Raw genomic sequence first — 18,392 nt, 5'->3', positions numbered from 1 at the left:
TGAAGTCACGACCGGCGGTTGTTGAGGTTGGTAAGGATTTTGACGGCTAGAAGTACCACCCCCATAACCTTGGTTATGGTGATAGTTACACCTTGGTTGGAACCCTTGATTCCCTTGAAAGTGTTGTTGTTGATTTTGAGGATGTTGTTGATACGGTTGTTGTTGTTGTTGCCTCGGTTGGTAGTCTCGTTGGTTCGCCATGTAATTCACCTCTTCGAACCCGGGAGGTGGACAAAACCCGGTGTCATGATCACCCTTGCAAAGCTCACAACAAGCTATTTGTTTAGCTTTTGAAGGCTCTTTCAACTCTTTTATTTGTTGAGTTAAGAGTTCAACTTGTTGTGAAATGAGTTTATTTTGGGCAAGAATAGCATCGTTTGTCCCAAGTTCAAGCACTCCCGGTTTCTTCAAAGTGTTGCCTCTACTTTGACTTTGGAGGTCATTTAGAGCCATACGGTTAATGATATCAGTAGCTTCGGCGGCGCTTTTAGACAACAAAGAACCACCCGAGGTAGCATCCAATAAAGTCTTGCAATTAGGTTGAAGGCCATTCTTGAAAATGTGGATTTGCATCAATTCGTCAAAACCATGCCCTTTGCACTTTCGAAGCATGGATTTAAATCTTTCCCATGCCTCATTCAATGATTCGTTGGCTCCTTGCGAAAACACAGAGATAGCCGTTTTGGATTCCATGAACCTGTTGTGGGAGAAAAATCTTTCAATGAACTTCTCTTCCAACACGTTCCAATCCGTCATGACTGCAGGTGTTTGATCCAAGTACCAATCTTTGGCTTTGCCGAGCAAAGCATGAGGAAATAGTCTTTTGAACAACGTTAGCTCTTGAGCTTGATCAACTCCGGCTGCCAATGCTATCTCGTAAAATTTGGTGAGAAAAGCAAATGGGTCTTCATGGTCCATTCCGGTGAATGGACTTCCGTATAGCAAGTTAAGAGTTCCCGTCTTCATCTCGGCTTGCCTTCCCGTGTGGTTGGCAAACTGAGTTGTATTCCTCGGACTGTTGACACATGGTGTGGAAACGGGCGGTGGTGGTGGTGGATCCATGATAGGTGTGAAAGGTGGTGGGTGTGTTGTAGAAGAACCTTCTCCTTGTTCTTGTCGTTGTCTAGCTTGTTGCCCTTTTCGTCTCGTTCTGCTATTCAGTCTCCTTGCGGTTCTTTAGATCTCGGGATCAAAAATAAGTTGGTCCTCAGGAACCTGCCCTCGCATAAAATGAAAGCTGCACACTAAACCAAATAAATTAACAAGCACAAGTCAAAAATTCAGAAGTTAAAAATTCAGCAACTATTGCGATGCTTGCAATATCAATTCACAATCCCAGGCAACGACGCCATTTTGTTAGAACAGGGATAGAGTGTCGGGATTTGTTATCATCTCCACAGAGATTATGTGATATTGCCGCCGTTCGACAGTTGTTAAGTTCTTAACTTATAATAACAAGGGGGTTTTAGTTTTCGGTTACGGTAGCTTGCATAAAAAGTAAGAAATTGCGGTAAAAGTTTTGGTTTTACGATTTGAGAAAGATTGTCAAAGTTAGGGTTTGACGATCACTTTGCATGCATATGTTCGATCAAACAAAACTCATAAACTCCATTAGATGATAAACACATTCACAAAATCCTCCCAATGTGTTTATTTCTAACACACATTGTGGGTTTTTCCCATTTTGATCCACTGTTGATTTCTCACACAATCTATCAAAATGATAACCTTTAGGTTTAACTTTTTAGTGAACAAATTCATTCAAAACTATCTCTAGCTAAAGAACAAGGATGGATGAAAACCTAGGTCAAGAGTTGGAAAACACCTTTCAATAATAAACCAACATAAAGAGTTATCAATAAAACAAGGTTTTCACCATACATTCATCATCAAAGAGTTTACAAATGAAGATCAACCCATATACATACAAAGCTTATGATCATCTACATCTAACCTTGACAAAATGAAAGACTTAGCTACTCATTTTCATGGTAGCTTGAACAACAAGTTTCGGAAGAAGGTTGATCAACATCCGAGTCGAAGAATCGAGATTGGATGGGAATCCACCTTCTTTTTGTAAAATATTGTCAAGAAAAGAAGAAGAATGAGAAATGGGGTTTCTAGGGCACAAAAATCACCTCTCAGCAAAAAAACAAGTAAAAAGATGATCCAAAAAAAGATCTGTTCCAAAAAGTAGCCCATACTACTTATAGAAATGGTTGCTGAGCTGTCATGCTCGCTAGGGGAGCAGAATGGTTCGCCTAGCGAGCCCCAAAATAAGTCACCAGAAGAGCCTGCGTCCAGAGGAATCATCCCAGACAGGTTTGCATCTGTTCGCTAGGCGAACAATCCTTCGCTAGGCGAAGCCCTCGCTTCTCTCATTCGCTCCAGTGAGTCTTGATGTTTTTGCTATTGGAAGTGTTCGCTACTTGCTCGTTGGATGCTCGCCTAGCGAATACTTCGCTACTTCCCTCGCCACAACGAGTTTTGATCTTTTTGGTTCTGTCCAAGTCTGGGAGTGTTCGCTGGCATCTCGCTGCGTGCTCGCCTAGCGAATACTTCGCTACCTCACTCGCCTAGCGAGCTTGCTTATGTTTGTTTTCTTTCTTGATTCCTTTGCCATCTTTCTTGTGCCTTAGTTTTCTACTCTTTCATGCCTAATTCCTGCACAATAACACACAAATTAAAGGTACCAAGATCATTTCACATAGTATTGCAAATCAACAAAAGCAAGGGCGGTTTCGAACACTTTTTCGACAAAAAGGAGTGAAAGATGCCCATATTTGATAGCTCAAATAAGCAAACTTGGGCATCTAACAGTCTCAGGTGTGTTTTCTTGTGTTGCATTCCATCCTTTATATAGGAGTTTGAGAGTACCATTGAGTGATGACAGAATCTTGGTCATTGAAGAATGATTAATGTCATTACTCTCCTTGTTTCTTTCCAAAACAGTTTTGGGCGTGTCATAACTTCCTTCTAGAAATAGTTTCTTTCTAAATGCAGATTTCTTCACGGTTACGCTTTCTAAGTTAGCGAATCCTGTATCCAGAGTCTTGTTTAGCAATGTTCGTCTTCAGAGGTGTAACGGTGTATTCGTTACCATTGGAGATATTGACTAAATCCAAGGTAAATCATACAAAGTCGAGTCGCCACCGCACTTCTATTTATCCAAAGGAAAGGTTAGAAAGCGAACAAGAACCTAAAAGTTTTACAAACAAAACTAGTAAAAGAAAGTCAGAGATCTGGGTAAGGGGGTTGGTTATGCAATGGGAAGGTGTTAGGCACCCAATGCATCCTAGGTACTCCTAGGGAGCCCTTTTCACGCTTGTTGCAAAGGTTATTGTTTATGAAATTTATTTGTGCAAACATGATTGAAGAGATGAGAATAGAATATACAAGTATTTACATTTTATGTTTGGATGGACGAACCCATTGCCTACGTACCCTCTTATGAAAAGATTAGGATCAAAACCTCGTAGTTCGGGTAAAAGATTTCAAAACAAATGAGTGGATTGATTGGTCCAAAAGCCTTAAGGTCTTTTGTTATCAAAGGGAGAAAACTCAACCTGAAAAACCACAAGTCCACCATGTGAGGATAGCTTCAACATGCTAATGAGGGGTTAACCCTATAATAAGCATGGAAGGCTCATTGTCCATCACTAAGGACAAAGGTGAGTATTATATCTACCACAAAGATAACTCAAACCTAATAGCAAAAGGTTATGAAAAATTTGATTAAAAAGTGATCATTGAAACCACAAAAGAAGCACATTTGAATGGGTTGCATTAACCAATTAGAAGTATGTACAAAATGGTCAAAGTTGACTTAAAGATTCAATTCACAATGAGTGTTATGAAAAGAAAGTTTGAAAATCAAAAGCATAAGGCTTAGGTTTCTAATGTTGAAAACAAGTCAAATGTTTGCACACATATTTTTGGTTTGGATTAGGATGGAGAAAACAAAAGGCGATGGATAAGGGATAAACCACACTAGGAGTTCCTTTCTCGAGATCATATAGATGATCCAAGTAAGTTCCTTTGGAATAGGCAAGCACAAGGCAAAAACAAATAAACAAGTCTCAAAAGAGAACCTCAAATAAAAGGAAACAAGCTGCCAATATATGGACTTACACCCAACTCCTGAAAGCAAAACGGAAACAGAATGCCAATATATGGACTTAGATCCGACTCCAAACAGCAAAGTGGAAACAGAATGACAATATATGGACTTAGATCCGACTCCAAACAACAAAACGGAAACAGAATGCCAATATATGGACTTAGATCCGACTCCCAACAACAAACAAATGTCAAAAGCAAGCATGCAAAATCAAACAATGCAAACAAATCATCACACACTATATACAAACAAGAGGCCTTAAACCAAGGGGTGGACTTTAGTCAAGAGGGGTCATATCAACCTCGACAAACAAGCCAAACTGTACAAGGGTAGTTTGTAGCTCTTAACCACTAACATTGAGAGTTAGGGTGAAGCTGATCAAAGATGGAAATGAGGATAAGACCTCATGCTCTTAACCCTGGCCTGGGTGAGCTCATGATAAAGAAAGCGTGGGGATCCAGAAAGCGAGATCCTATTCCACTTGACAGACACTGGACAAGATCTTGGGTATATGTTCAAAAGCATCAGCACGTAGTGCGAGCATAATGAACGACTCACTGAATAACGGGGGATTGATTGATAATCCCTTCTATTCGTCAATTGCCTCTTCACTTAGGAGGACTTATCAAGTAACATGCCTCACTTGGAGGTCTTTGGCACAAATGTAAACAATCACAAACAGAGCCTCTTAAGGAGGACTTCAGTCAAATGCCTGCCAAAAAGGTGACAGGACTTCTAGACTACATGGAGTAAGAGGATAACTACCTAAGTGGTGTATCAACCACAATCCAAAGCTCAAGCAAGAGCTAAAAGCAAGCAACTAATGTACCTGTACAAAAGCTAAACAATTAATATCTCAGACAACCAATCAGAAAACAAACAGACAAACAGTCCAACTGTTACACAATTCAAAGAGCAATGGCCAAGCAATCAAATGAGGCAATTAGCTTAACAATTAGAACCTACAAAACACAAAGAAGTTAGAACACAATCCAATTTGCATCTCAAAAGGTGAGCAACTCAACCATTAATGCTAAGTGTCCAAACCTGAAACACAAGTCAAGGTTAGTTCATGTACAAAACACTAGTACAAAGACTAGGTCCAAAACCAAATCAAATGATCAAAACAGAACTCAATCTTTTGCATATTGCACATCCAAACAATTAAGAAAATGTCCTCAAAAGTACCAACATCAATTCACAAGGCAAGTAGCTCAAATGATCAATGTAAAGAAAAGGCAAGCAAATGAGCACAAAATGGACATCAAAATTAGAAAATCCAAATCAAAACAGAAAAGCAAGCAATGGCTATGAAATTTGTTATGCAAGCTACTCTTGTTATGAACATACAATGTGCAAAATATCAAATTCAGAAGGGTCCAAATGATAGGTAAACAAAAATGCACAAATTGAATGCCAAAAATGTGACACAAATTGTCACATACATCTTCATGTGTCAAAAGCAATGAATACAAATGAGAAAAAATTCAAACCAATGCTCAAAAGTTCATATCACATGTGAAGATCAAGCATGCAAAAATTCAGATCAAATGGATCAACACATAGTATTTCACAAAGCAATGAATGCAACATATCAATTTAACATAAGGTTCAATAAAAAATTCCAAAATAAAAATCCAGATATAAACAATTCATGAAAATAATCCTATAAAAAACTAGACATCAAAACAAGATTATGAAAAAAAATTGGAGTCAATTTGGAGCATTTTACTATTTTTTATGATTTTTTAAAGATGAATGAAATAATATGAAATATTAAAATGAATGGAGGGAAAATAATGTTTGAATTAAACTCAGAATATTCTCATCCATTGGATCAGGCGCGAAAAGAGCATCAACGGATCATATTTGAACATCCAAAACGCAGCGCATCACTAATCTACTAAGCATACACCTCATCAGGTCAAACACACGCAAGCAGAGTCAAAACAGTTACAGCCAATGGAACGCACATGTAAGCAGCACAATCAGCATCCAACTCGGTTAAATGAAACGATGCGTTTCATTTGATGATTCATCATGCACACACATCAATTCAAACACATGTGGCTCGGTCAAGCGAATCCCAGCCAATAGAAAGGACAACGCATGAGCCACGTAGCAGATGACAAGGCAAAACCATAGCATAAACCAGACGGCGGAGACAGTCGTCTTCTCCGGCCATACACGGCGGAGCCTCAACAATATTTTTCCAAAAATACATGCAATCTAAACCGTTCGAATCAGCATTCAACATACATATCGAATATCATATTCAATCATCCTAAATCATCAAGAATCGCACGGATCGAGCAAAAACATTTTAATCACCAACACTTTAAGTTCATCATACAAACTCATTTCTCAACCAAATTCAAAACTAATCATATCAACATGTTCAGCTAAGCAGGATCTATACATTCATGTACATAAAACAGCAAAATGTGAGGATCGAATTTTCACCTACTTGAAATGCAGTTTGTTGAATTCGCGTGATCAAGCTCTCTACAGCTCCAGATCTTCTTCCTTAACCTTACCTTGAAGCTTTGAACAAGAAGCAACACTTGAAACAACTTGAATCTTCCTCAATTTCAGAAATCCATTGCCATGGTGAAGCACTCGATCTGCTCAAAATCAAGCTCAAATATCCAATCCAATGGTTGAATCTTGATCAAAATTACACAAGGATCATGAATATGCAAAGAGATTGAAGGTTTGTGTGAAGAAATTTGAATTTCGAAGAGAGAGAATTTGGAGGGAATTTGAGATTTTCAGATCTGAATTCTGTTATCTCTTTTCAATTACAGTTAGGGTTTGGCTTATATATGACCTGTTAATGACACTGAAATCACAATTAAGCCTTGGCTAAACATGATTAGTGAAATATGAAGTAAAATGCAAAAAGGAAAAAATGAGGTTCCATGCACATGCTACACGTGAACAGTGCCTATGCAAGCTTGAAATTCACTTAAAATCAACCAATAATCATGATGGAAGTGGTATTTTGCTTGTAGCTTAAGCCAATTTTGAATTATGAATATTCCCTCCAAAATGCACACTTGAGAAATGATGATCATACACACTTATTCCATGCATGGCAAGGCTTCATTTGAAAAGTATTGGTCATGAGGAGTATTTTGCAAAAAGAATGGACCAATTTGGAGTTTTGAATCAAAAGTTATGTCACTTTGAACTTCCATGCACACCTTGTGATCATTTGGCCATAACTTCTCAACCATTCATCCGATGAACATGAAATATGACTTTTTGAAAATGGGAGAGAAAGATCTACAACTTTCATGTTCACCAAAAATCCAATTAAAGCTTCTTTGATGTTGATAAGTCAAGTTGAATGTGGACCAGAAACTTGCTATTTTTGGAAAGTCGAAATTACAGGTCACTTTCCATTTTTGGAAACTTTTGCCATGACTTCAAAATCTTCAAGATAGATGATTGAAATGACAAATAAACTTCTTTTGATCATGAATGAGGTGTTTAAATTCATCTCCCCAACCTCAAAGTCCTCAGTTGACTGCATAGTTGGCCATTTGGTCTTCAGATGACTTGGAATGCCTTGATGAATTTGGGCCTTTACCACTTGATGAAATGGCTCCAAAATGGAACTCTTGCTCATGTAAGCTCAATATAATGATCATGTGGTCCATATACCAAGGAAAATATCTCAGCTCTTGCACAAAGGATGCTTTTGAAGTGTTTGACCTGTGCTTGCTTGATGCTACAAAACAAAAAGGTTAATGACATATTTTTGTGCTTTTGGTTAGTAAACAAAATAAGAAAAGCAATGATATACAATACAAGCATGCCTGGTGATCTCAAACCACTCACAAGGAGGTCCCACCCACAGGGAAAGGAAGCCAATATGCTCAATGATCCTTGAGGCTATGCAATGCAACGCTTATGATGCCATGAGGGATCTTAGGGACAAAATTGGGGTCTTACAAGAGGGTACTTCTATCTGATTGAATCAGAGTTTCTCTTTAATCTTGACTTCTTCCGATCGTGCGTCTTCAGAGTCTAGATTCATTCTTCTTTATCAGAGTTTCTGACTTCTTTTGTTTTGCTGGTGCCTGCGTTTGATCAGAGTCAGAACCTTTTGGCCGCGTATCCTCTGAGTAGCATCTAATCGCTGGATTCTGTATCTGATGATTTATCTATCTGATTGTATGATCAGAGTCCTGCACACTTAAGAAAAATTTCGTTAGGGTACTATTTTTGTTTCATCCTTTGTTATCATCAAAATCTTAGAGATACATTGTAGAACCAACTTTGTTTCTTACAATCTCCCCCTTTTTCATGATGACAAAACAAGTCGGAGTGCTGATGAAACAGTACAAAAACCTTTCAGAGCAGATAAGGAAAGGGGACTCCCTGTAGCGGGGTATTCGTTACCTTATGATTTATTGACTAAATCAAAAGTAAGCATGCAATTTGAGTCGCCACCGCACTTCTATTTATCCAAAGGAAAGGTTAGAAAGCGAACAAAAACCAAGTAAGAAGTTTTATCAAATCAAAAACTAATAAAAAATGTCAGAGATCTGGGTAAGGGGGTTGGTTATGCAATGGGAAGGTTTTAAGCACCCAAAACATCCTTAGTACTCTAAGGGAGCCCTTTTTACAAATGTTGTATGGTAGGTTGGTATTTATGAAAATATTTGTGCAAACATGATTGGGAAGATGAGAGAAGGATATACAAATTATTTACAATTTTGTTGTTTGAATGGATAAACCCATTGCCTGCGTACCATCACAAAGGTAGGATCAAAACCTCGTAGTTCGGGGTAAAAATCTCGAAATAAGTTGGTGAATTGATTGGTCAAAAGCCTTAAGGTATTTTGTTATCAAAGGGAGAAAACTCAGCCTAAACTACAATCCACCATGTGAGGAGAGCTTCAACATACTAGTGAGGGGTCCACCCTATAATAAGTATGGAAGACTTATAGTCCAATCACTAAGGATACAGGAGAGGTTTATATCAACCACTATGATAACTCGAACCTAATAGCTAATGTTCATGAAAAGCTTTGGCAAAGCTGGTCATTGGAACCACAAAAAGAATTTGAAGTGAGTTGGATTTACCAATTAGAAGTATTCACGAAATAAAGTCAAAGTTGACTTAAGATTCAATTCAAAATAAGTATTATGAAAAGAGTTTGAAAAATCAAAGGCATAGTGCCTAGGTTTCTAATATTTGAAAACAATGTCAATGTTTACACAAAATAAGTTTAGCTTGGGTTAGAGTGGAGAGAAGAAGAGAAGGGCTAGGTCCTAAACATGCAAAGATGAGGGAAAAGAAATAAAAACCTTAGAGTTCCTTCCTTGAGATCATAAAGATGATCCAAGTTGCTCCTTTCCTTTGGACTTAGCAAGCATTAAGCAATTAACTCAAGCAATCAAGCAAATATTCAACCAAGCTCCTAGGATCTTCCAATTTGGATTTGTCTCTCTTATCTTGGATGCTCATGACAATGGTCCTTCTAATTAGCTCAAGTTTGGGATCCCTACCATACAAGAACAAACAAATCAAAAAGTTCCACAATGCAATAGAAATAATGGACAAGAGTGAGTTTAGAATAGAGGTCCTTTCAATTCAACTTCAAGACATAAGCATTTTAAAGGCATGAGGCCTAGTTGCTCTTCAACATATTTAGCATTCTAAAGGCATGAGGCCTAGTTGCTCTTGAACTCCATTTAGCATAGGTAAGGTCCTAATTCTAAGTCCTTTCTCCTTTTGCATTGGTTCACACAAACAAAATAAAACAAACACAAGGCAATAGTATATACACAATAATGTGCTCAAGTGAGCAAAAGGCAAATGGCATAAAAATAAACATGAGCTTAAATGAGCAAAGGGCAAAGATAATATGAATAAATGAGCAAGAAATTAAATTGCATTAAAGTAAATTGCAAGAATTAAATACTTGAATTAAAAGTTAGTCCTTAGTAGTTAGTGTTAGTGTGCCATAAGGCAATTTAGCGCTATGTTAAGCAATCGTAAGTGGACTAATGTAGTAGTCACACCTATCTGAGGCCGGTCAATAAAACTATAGGCAAATAAGAACAAGTTAGAGATCATGACTAGTAAGCCAAGCTCCTATAACTTGGCATGCCAAAAGAAAAGAAGAATGATCTTGTATGGATTTTTAGGTTCTTTGGTTGACCAAGAAGCAACCTATCTTTTACACAAAGCAATTCACTTGATCTTTGATCAAGATGAATTTGATTTGGATCAAAGAAGGTTAAGCCTCTCATATGTCAAGGCTAACCATAAATCATTCACTCATTGGTCAAAAGAAAAAGAAGAAGATGAAGATGGAAATGGAGTGTACAAAGTTGAAATTCAAATGACATAATCAAAACACATTGATCAAACATGAATGGGTCAACATCAATCAATGGTAAACAGAAGTGAAATGAAGATTGGAAGTCAAGAAAGGTCAAACATATTTTTGGTATTTTTTTGGAATTAAAATAATACATAAAATAAAATGAACAAATAAAGGTCAAACTTCAAATCCAATTCAAATCTACTTGGATAAGTCTAACATGGTCAAACAAGGTTTGACAAATTTTCTCAATATTTTTTGAAAACAGAAACTAATTTTAAACAATTAAAAATAAAGAATTTGTTTAAAACATAATTGGTGAGAATATATTAAAACATAATTGGTGAGAATCTATTAAAACATAATTGGACTAAAATCTCAAATAAATCTCAAATCAATTAAGAAATTGGTGAGAATATTTTTCATAGATTCATCATCATCCAAAGATGTTAAGAAATTATTTTGGCATTTTTTGAATATCAAAAAGCATTTTAAATGAATTAAAAACAATCAGAAATGAAATAATTCACAAAAAATATAAAATGGAATCACAAAAATAATTAAAAATCATTTTATGAAACTAGAATTTAAGAGAAGTTATGAATTTTTAAAATAAAATGGAATAAAAGAAATTAAAACAGAAATTAATAAATTGGAAAAAACCACAAGCGTCAGATCCCACTTCTTTAATTGACGTGGCTGGGAAACACGCGCGCATGATACACATTAGTGAACAGCGTGGCATCATGTATTAAATTAAGTCATAACATTCAACAACCAAGATTAGATCTGGAGATCATCATCCAAGGGCCAAGGTTTGGATGTGTGGGGATGGTGGTGGAAACCACCGTCTTCTCCGGTGAGAAGCCATAATCCGGTCACTAGTTGTAGGTTTTGAAACCTCAACCATAGCACACGATCCATATACCATTCGAAAGCTGGGGTGATGTACATCACCCCTGTGACCTTAGTTTTTGCTCAAGACTCTTATGGAAGAAGAAATCTGAGGTTGAAAAACATGGTGTTCAATCTGAAGTTAACCAATTCACAAAACTAAAACCCTCACGAGCTTGCCTCTCAAATGAGGACTTCAAAAATGCCAACCAAACCAAGAAATGCACAATATTCAAAGAGATTCGAAGGAAAACAGTTGGAGAATAAACCTTTGTAGAGCAGCTTTTATGAGCAAAATCCAATCCAACTCTTGATTGCATCTTGATCTTGAAGTGACAATGAAGCAAGGCTAAGGAATTAGAAGCTAAAGATCAACCAAGGAAGTTGAAATTTAAGCTTGAAAAGAGAAGTGAAATTTCAGAATTCCTTTAATGAAGGGTCAGGGAATCAATTGAGCAGAGGTTCAGGCGCCTTCAGGTTGAGAAATGAGCAAGGCAAGGCAATCTATTTATAGCCACAACTGATGCAAGGAAGTAGAAAACTCGTGTGCATGTGAAGTTGGATCCTCCATGCATGGGCCTGTACAGGCGCATGTGAGGCCCAAAATAAATTGGTTTTGCATGCTGAACATCAACCAAAGTGAATTGGACGTGCAGATTGCAATGCAATGGATTGTGTAGCAAGATTTAACATGTTATACATAATTGATCATAAAGCTTCATCTCTTCGAAAGTACCAATTGGAAAATCCAAAAATAAGCATGTGGGTAATGGTTGGAAAGGTCTTGACATAAGGAATAAATGTTATGTTGAACAAAAATTCATTTGGAGTTTAGAAAATATTGAAAACTGGCCATGAAGTTCAAGGTACAAAACATGTATTTGAATTTTTTTGCCCAAAATGATCAACTTCAAGCCCTACTGTTGCAATGATAAAAGCCTCAAATCAGAAAAACTTAAAAATAAAGGTTGTAGATATTTTCAAGACAATAAATTTGGACTTAAAGTTTGCATCATTTGGATTTTTAATGAGAAAGTTATGGGCATTTGAAGTTGGACTTTTTCAAGATTCAATGGCTTTGGTCCAAAGTGACCTATAATGTTTTGTATTATGACATGTGTTTATTTTAGGATTATGAAATTTGGTCCAACATAACATTTGAAATAGACATCTAAAACTTTCCAATTCACTTGGTCTCACCTTAAAATCATAAAAAATGAAAGAGTTAGGTCCTTGGGAAGTTGACCCAAAATTAGGGTTTCAGTCAAAATGACCTATATTGTTTTGAAATGAATGATGACCTTCCAAGTTTCAATTTTTTTTATGAACATGAAAGTTGGTCATATGGTTCTTAAGAACATTTTGTATCTTGAGGTCATCATTATTTGACAAATACATCAAAAGTTAGGTCTCAGTGGATTTCAAGATAGTCAGATGAATTGACTGATCACCTTCTAAAGTCCAAACTTCAAATCTTGATGAATGAATGATTGAGGATAATCACATAGGCTCATATATGCATAAAATGATGAATGAAATAACTTCCCTTGATTGTATTTGATCATAGGTTGAGGTTGCTTCATGAGCAAGGCACAGTCAATGCACAGTTGAATTAGGGTTTCCTTGGGAAACAATCCTCAAGCCCTTTGGTTTATCTTGATAAAATTGACAAATTGAGATACTTGGGAGGCATATATGATGATTGAGAGCTTGGTGAACCATTGTCATGCTTGCTTTCATCTTCATCTGGCCACTTCAATGGGCATAGGGGCCTCCTAGGAGCCTTGGATCACATGACTGCTTAAGCTTCAAAATAAAAGATATTAGTGACATATTTTTGTGCTTTTGGTTAGTAAACAAAATAGGAAAAGCAATAATATACAATTCAAGCATGCTTGGTGGTCTCAAACCACTCACACAAGTCCCAACCCAAGGGTAAGGAGCCAAGATGCTATGATCCTTGAGGCAAATGCATTGAGCAATGATATGATGCCATGAGGGATCTTAGGGTCAAAATTATGGTCTTACACTCCCCCTGAGTTAGATCATAAAATTTAACAGAAGTTCTTACCGGACCTTCCTTGGTTTAGTGCCTTCGCTATTTTCCTGCATATATTTAGTCATTAGTTTAATAATATTTATTTATGTCTTCAGTGCCTTGAGAGGTTTTAGTTATGTTTCCATCATAGTTGTTTTAGATCTCACCCTTTTTGTCAGAATCAAAAAGACATAGAAAAACATAGGCAGGAATTGGATATTCATAAAGAGAAAACATGTACAAATAGGTAGCAAAAAAAACATAGATCAAAAGGTAAAAACATCAGAGGCAAAGCAACAATCAAATAGCCTAGGTGCCTAAGGGTTTAGGGGAAGAGGCATCCTTTGGAGCAGCTAAGACAACATGTTCTGAATGTTGATGTTGACGGAATCTTGTTGATCCGGCCTAGCTCGAACCACTTATTGTTCCTTTTGTAATTCCTCTAGAGTCTTTAAGACCAGAGGGGCAAACCCAGGGTTGGATTGCTCCCCCTAGGTCAAATCATCAGCCCTGGCCTTGGCAACTTCCTCTGCAGCAACACATGTTTCTTCTTCAGCTTCGGCTTTAACTTTAGCCTTAGCCTCAGCAACAGCAGCTTCAGCTTCAGCAGCAGCCTTTTCTTCAGCTTCTCTGATCCTCTGTTCTTCTTCCAGGCGAGCTTTCTCTTCTGCTTCCTTCCTAGCCTGTTCCTCAGCATCTCAGGCCAAGCGAGCTTGGAGCCTTATACCAGCATCTCTGATGAAGTTGTTGCGGACTTGTTTAGAGAGGCCTTTCAATTTGAAGGCTTCATAGGTCATCCAACTGATCACTCTGTTCTAGTGGATCCTTACTTCAGAGGGATCATCACTGATGCCGGAGTTGATAGTCAGAGACTTGATCTTCTCTACTGAAGACTCTGTAAAAACTTTTATTGCTTCTTCTAGGGTAGGGAAGGCATTTTCTGGTTCAATGGCAGAGGCTGGGGAGGATGGAGAAGGTGGATTGGTGTCACCAAGATTTAGAGTGGGAGTGATGGAGGCAACGGAAGTTGGTGGTGTGGGAATAGCAGAGCGGGACGATGTTGTTTGTTCAGGTTGTGGATTTGGTTCAGATGGTGAGTGGATTGGTTGTGGTTCAGAAGGTGGATTTAGTTGTTGTGCGGGTGGTGGTGTTTGAGGCTGTTCAGATGTAGTTGGATTTTGTTGTTCAGGGGGTGGGGAAGTGGCTTCTGGTTCAGGTTCAGTGTGTGATGGTTGTTGAGAGGCCAGAGCACGAGCTTGTTGCTGAGCCAGAGTGGGGGATTAGGGGTCAGATGATTCATTCTCAGAGGAGAGTACATAGTATGGTGGGGATTAAGGTGAGGATGATGATGATGGTGAGGTAGTTTCATTCAGCATTTTTGCTTCAGAAACGGGTAGTGTGGTGGTAGCAAGGTTGAATTTTAGAGAGGAAGGGTTAGAGGTTCTGGTGGTTGAGGGGATATTTCAGATAAGGTGCATACTTGAGTGGTTTGGGGAAGAGAAGAAGCAATAGGTTTAAGTTTAACAGAGTGGGAGAGAGGTATAGACTTACTTGGAGAGCCAGCCAGAGGGACTGGAGGTCTTGACCCATAAGATTCTCCCAACTTTGCTTTCTTTTCCTTCTTGGACTTCTCAGAGGGCTCTCGCATCCTCTTCATGAAATTTGGTGGATGCTCAGGTAGCCAGTCCACTAAGAAGTCAGAGATGTCCACCCCTTGATTGGCAAGATCGTGTAGATAGTAAGCTACCACTTTTGGAGGGTCACTCTTGGAGAATAGATAGAATCTGTTAGAAATCTTCCTCTGATCCTTGAGTGCTTCCTAGGAGGTGTCTAGTGTTGGTTTAGATTTGACTTGATCAATGATCCCCATTCTCTTTAGATTCCAAGCATTCAGTGGGATGTAGTTTCTCGATCAGATGGATCAGGTGATCCACTAAGCCACTCTCGATCAGAACATCTGAGATAAGTCTTCTTAGAGGGATGTAGTTTCTAGTCTTCATGTTGTTTCTGGTGTCTTTGATGGAGTCTCTAGGATACTTGAAGAGTAGTGTTGGCAGACACAGTTTCAGCCCTTTGTGGATGCAGTACATAATAAACTTCTGATCTGTGTTTATGTAGTCATAAGAGTTTTATGTAGGGTGATGATGAATGGTGCCTAGGATGATCTTCAACCAGACACAAAGGTTCTGACGGAGCTCTTTATTCTTGGAGTGTTTGCCTTCAGCACTCTATTGGAAGATAGTAGGATTGATTTCCTGGGATAAGTATTTTGCCCTAGGGTTGATGTTGTAGATGCGTCTTCTTCCTGTCTTCTCCATATTCAGAAGAGAGGAAATAGATTTCTCAGTGATGACTACCTTGACTCCCAGAACGTGAGAGATGATGTAGTGATCATCCGAGTCTGCAAAACGCCAGAACTCCTTCACCAAGTATGTGCACATAGGGCCGTAGAGTCTTTGAAAGTAGGTTTCCCACCCTTGCATCCTTAACTCTTCAGTTAGGTCTACGCCATTCTTCTTCATGATTTCAAAATCCACTAGCGACTCACACAGTACTTCAAGCTTTTCAAACGGGGTTGCTAGGTGGATGTGAGGTTCACGATCAAGAATATGAGGTTCATTTGTTGAGTAGAAATGGGTGTCTACTCCGTTGGGTTCATTTGTTGAGTAGAAATGGGTGTCTGCTCCGTTGAGTTCATTTGTTGAGAGAAATTGTAGACGGATTGTTGTTGAGCATCGATAATTAACAAGGTTGAAGATGAAGGTTGAACGAAGAACTTTATGAAGAAACTGTAGAAATCTTGAAGATGATGAAGAACTAAGAGAGAGAGATAGCATTTAGTGTAGATGTGAGTGTAAAGTGTGAGATTGTAATGTGTGAAGAGATTTTATACCCACAAAGAGGCATGCAAAACGACAACATTAAGAGTAGTTTAATTGTTAAATAATTAAATGTAACGCGTTAACCAAGTTTGTACGTTTGGAGGAGAATGATTACAGCCCATGATGGAGGTCTAATAAATTTTAATGAGATTACCCCTTTCTGAACATAGTCTCTAAGGAAGTGATGTTTTATTTCTATGTGCTTGGCTCTGGAATGCAAAATCGGATTCTTACTTAAACAAATGGCAGCATCTCAAGATAGGAACATTACTCTCAAAGATCAGAAGGTCTTCAAGTTGATTTTTCATCCAGAGCATCTGAGTAGTGCAGAGTGACGCTGATATATATTCTGCTTCTGCAGTGGACAGAGCTACGGTTGATTGCCTTTTGCTGGCCCAAGATATAAGATTATTTCCCAAGAACTGACAGTTCCCAGATGTACTATTACGTTCCATTTTGTCCCCTGCATAATCTGCATCACAATAACCAGAGAGCCTATACTCTGATGTTTTCTCATACATCAGGCCAAGGTTAGTGGTTTGTTTCAGATACCTGAGGATTCTTGTAACAGCTCTTAAATGAGATTCTCTGGGATCTGATTGGAATCTGGCACAGAGACATACACTAAACAAAATATCAGGGAGAGTAGCCTTTAGATAAAGAAGAAAGCATATCATACCATGATAGAGCTTCTAACAAACCTTCTGGCTAATTTATTCTTTCTCCAGAATGCAGGTTGGATGCATTGGTATCTTAGCAGGTTTGCATTCAGCCATTTCGAATTTCTTCAGAATGTATTTTATGTACTTACTTTGATAAACGTAGGTAGCTTCTGAAGCTTGATTAATTTGAATTCCTAGAAAGAACTTTAGTTCTTGCATCAAGCTCATTTCAAATTCTTCCTGCATTAGCTCAAAGAATTCTTGACATATAGAGGGGTTAGTTGAACCAAAAATAATGTCATCAACATATATCTGACATATCATGAGATCACTTTTAAGTTTTTTTACAGAAGAGTGTAGAGTCAACCTTTCCTCTAGTAAAATTATGTTCCAGAAGAAAGTTAGTTAGTCTTTCATACCAAGCTCTAGGAGCTTGTTTTAAACCATATAGTGATTTCTTAAGTTTAAAAACGTGTTCTGTAAATTTAGAGTTTTCAAAACCTGGAGGTTGATTGACATAAACTTCTTCTGATATATAACCATTAAGGAATGCACTCTTGACATCCATTTGATATAGTTTGATTGAATGATTCACAGTAAATGAAACAAGTAGGCAAATAGATTCTAACCTGGCGAATAGGGAAAAGGTTTCATTATAGTCAATTCCTTCTTGTTGGTTGTACCCCTATGCCACCAGTCGTGCTTTGTTTCTGACTACTTCTCCCTTTTCGTTTAGTTTGTTTCTGAACACCCATCTGGTTCCAATAATGTGAATTCCTTTAGGCTTTGGGACGAGATCCCAGACGTCATTATTTGAGAATTGATCTAGATCTTCTTTCATAGCCAGAACCCAGTCATTGTCTTGAAGTGCCTCATCACAAGAAGTAGGTTCGATTAGAGATACTAATCCTAGAGGAGTTTCTTCAGATACTTTGAATGTTGACCTAGTTCTGACAGGTTCATCCTTGTTTCCTAGAATCAGATCTTCAGAGATGTTAGGGTGACTTATTGATCTTTTCTGGATAGTTGAGGCTTCAGTTTCATCTGGATTTTGTCTATCGGATACTTCTGGTGCTTTAGTCTTTTCGTCAGAGCCTGCAAGAGTGATCTCTAAATCTGCAAGTTTCTCAACTAGCTTTGACTTTTCAGGGTCAAGCTTATCATCAAATCTAACATGTATTGATTCTTCCATAATTTTGGTTTCTGTGTTGTATACTCTGTAGCCTTTAGAGTGTTCTGAGTATCCTAACATAATACCTTTTTGTGCTTTTGAATTAAACTTGTTCATATGTTCTTTACTATTAAGAATAAAACACGAGCATCCAAAAGGATGGAAATAAGAAATATTGGGCTTTCTTCCTTACACAGTTCATAGGGAGTCTTTTCCGGAATAGGTCTTATAGAGATTCTATTCTGAATATAACACACTGTATTTACTGCTTCAGCCCAAAA

General features: G+C 37.9%; 1 protein-coding gene across 1 annotated transcript; it reads right to left on the bottom strand.

Moving 5' to 3' along the window:
• Positions 1-13,887: 13,887 nt before the first annotated feature.
• On the bottom strand, positions 13,888-15,053 carry LOC127121845 (proline-rich receptor-like protein kinase PERK8). The gene is made up of 3 exons (XM_051052279.1): positions 14,877-15,053; positions 14,227-14,658; positions 13,888-14,079 (listed from the first exon to the last, which is right to left on the bottom strand). Exons 1-3 carry the CDS (start codon positions 15,051-15,053, stop codon positions 13,888-13,890), a joined length of 801 nt encoding a protein of 266 aa, XP_050908236.1.
• Between the last annotated feature and the right edge of the window lie 3,339 nt (positions 15,054-18,392).

The sequence above is a fragment of the Lathyrus oleraceus genome, chromosome 2 (assembly GCF_024323335.1).
Source record: "Lathyrus oleraceus cultivar Zhongwan6 chromosome 2, CAAS_Psat_ZW6_1.0, whole genome shotgun sequence".
NCBI classification, from domain to species: Eukaryota; Viridiplantae; Streptophyta; class Magnoliopsida; order Fabales; family Fabaceae; genus Lathyrus; species Lathyrus oleraceus.
This window is presented reverse-complemented; position numbering and strand designations above follow the sequence as displayed.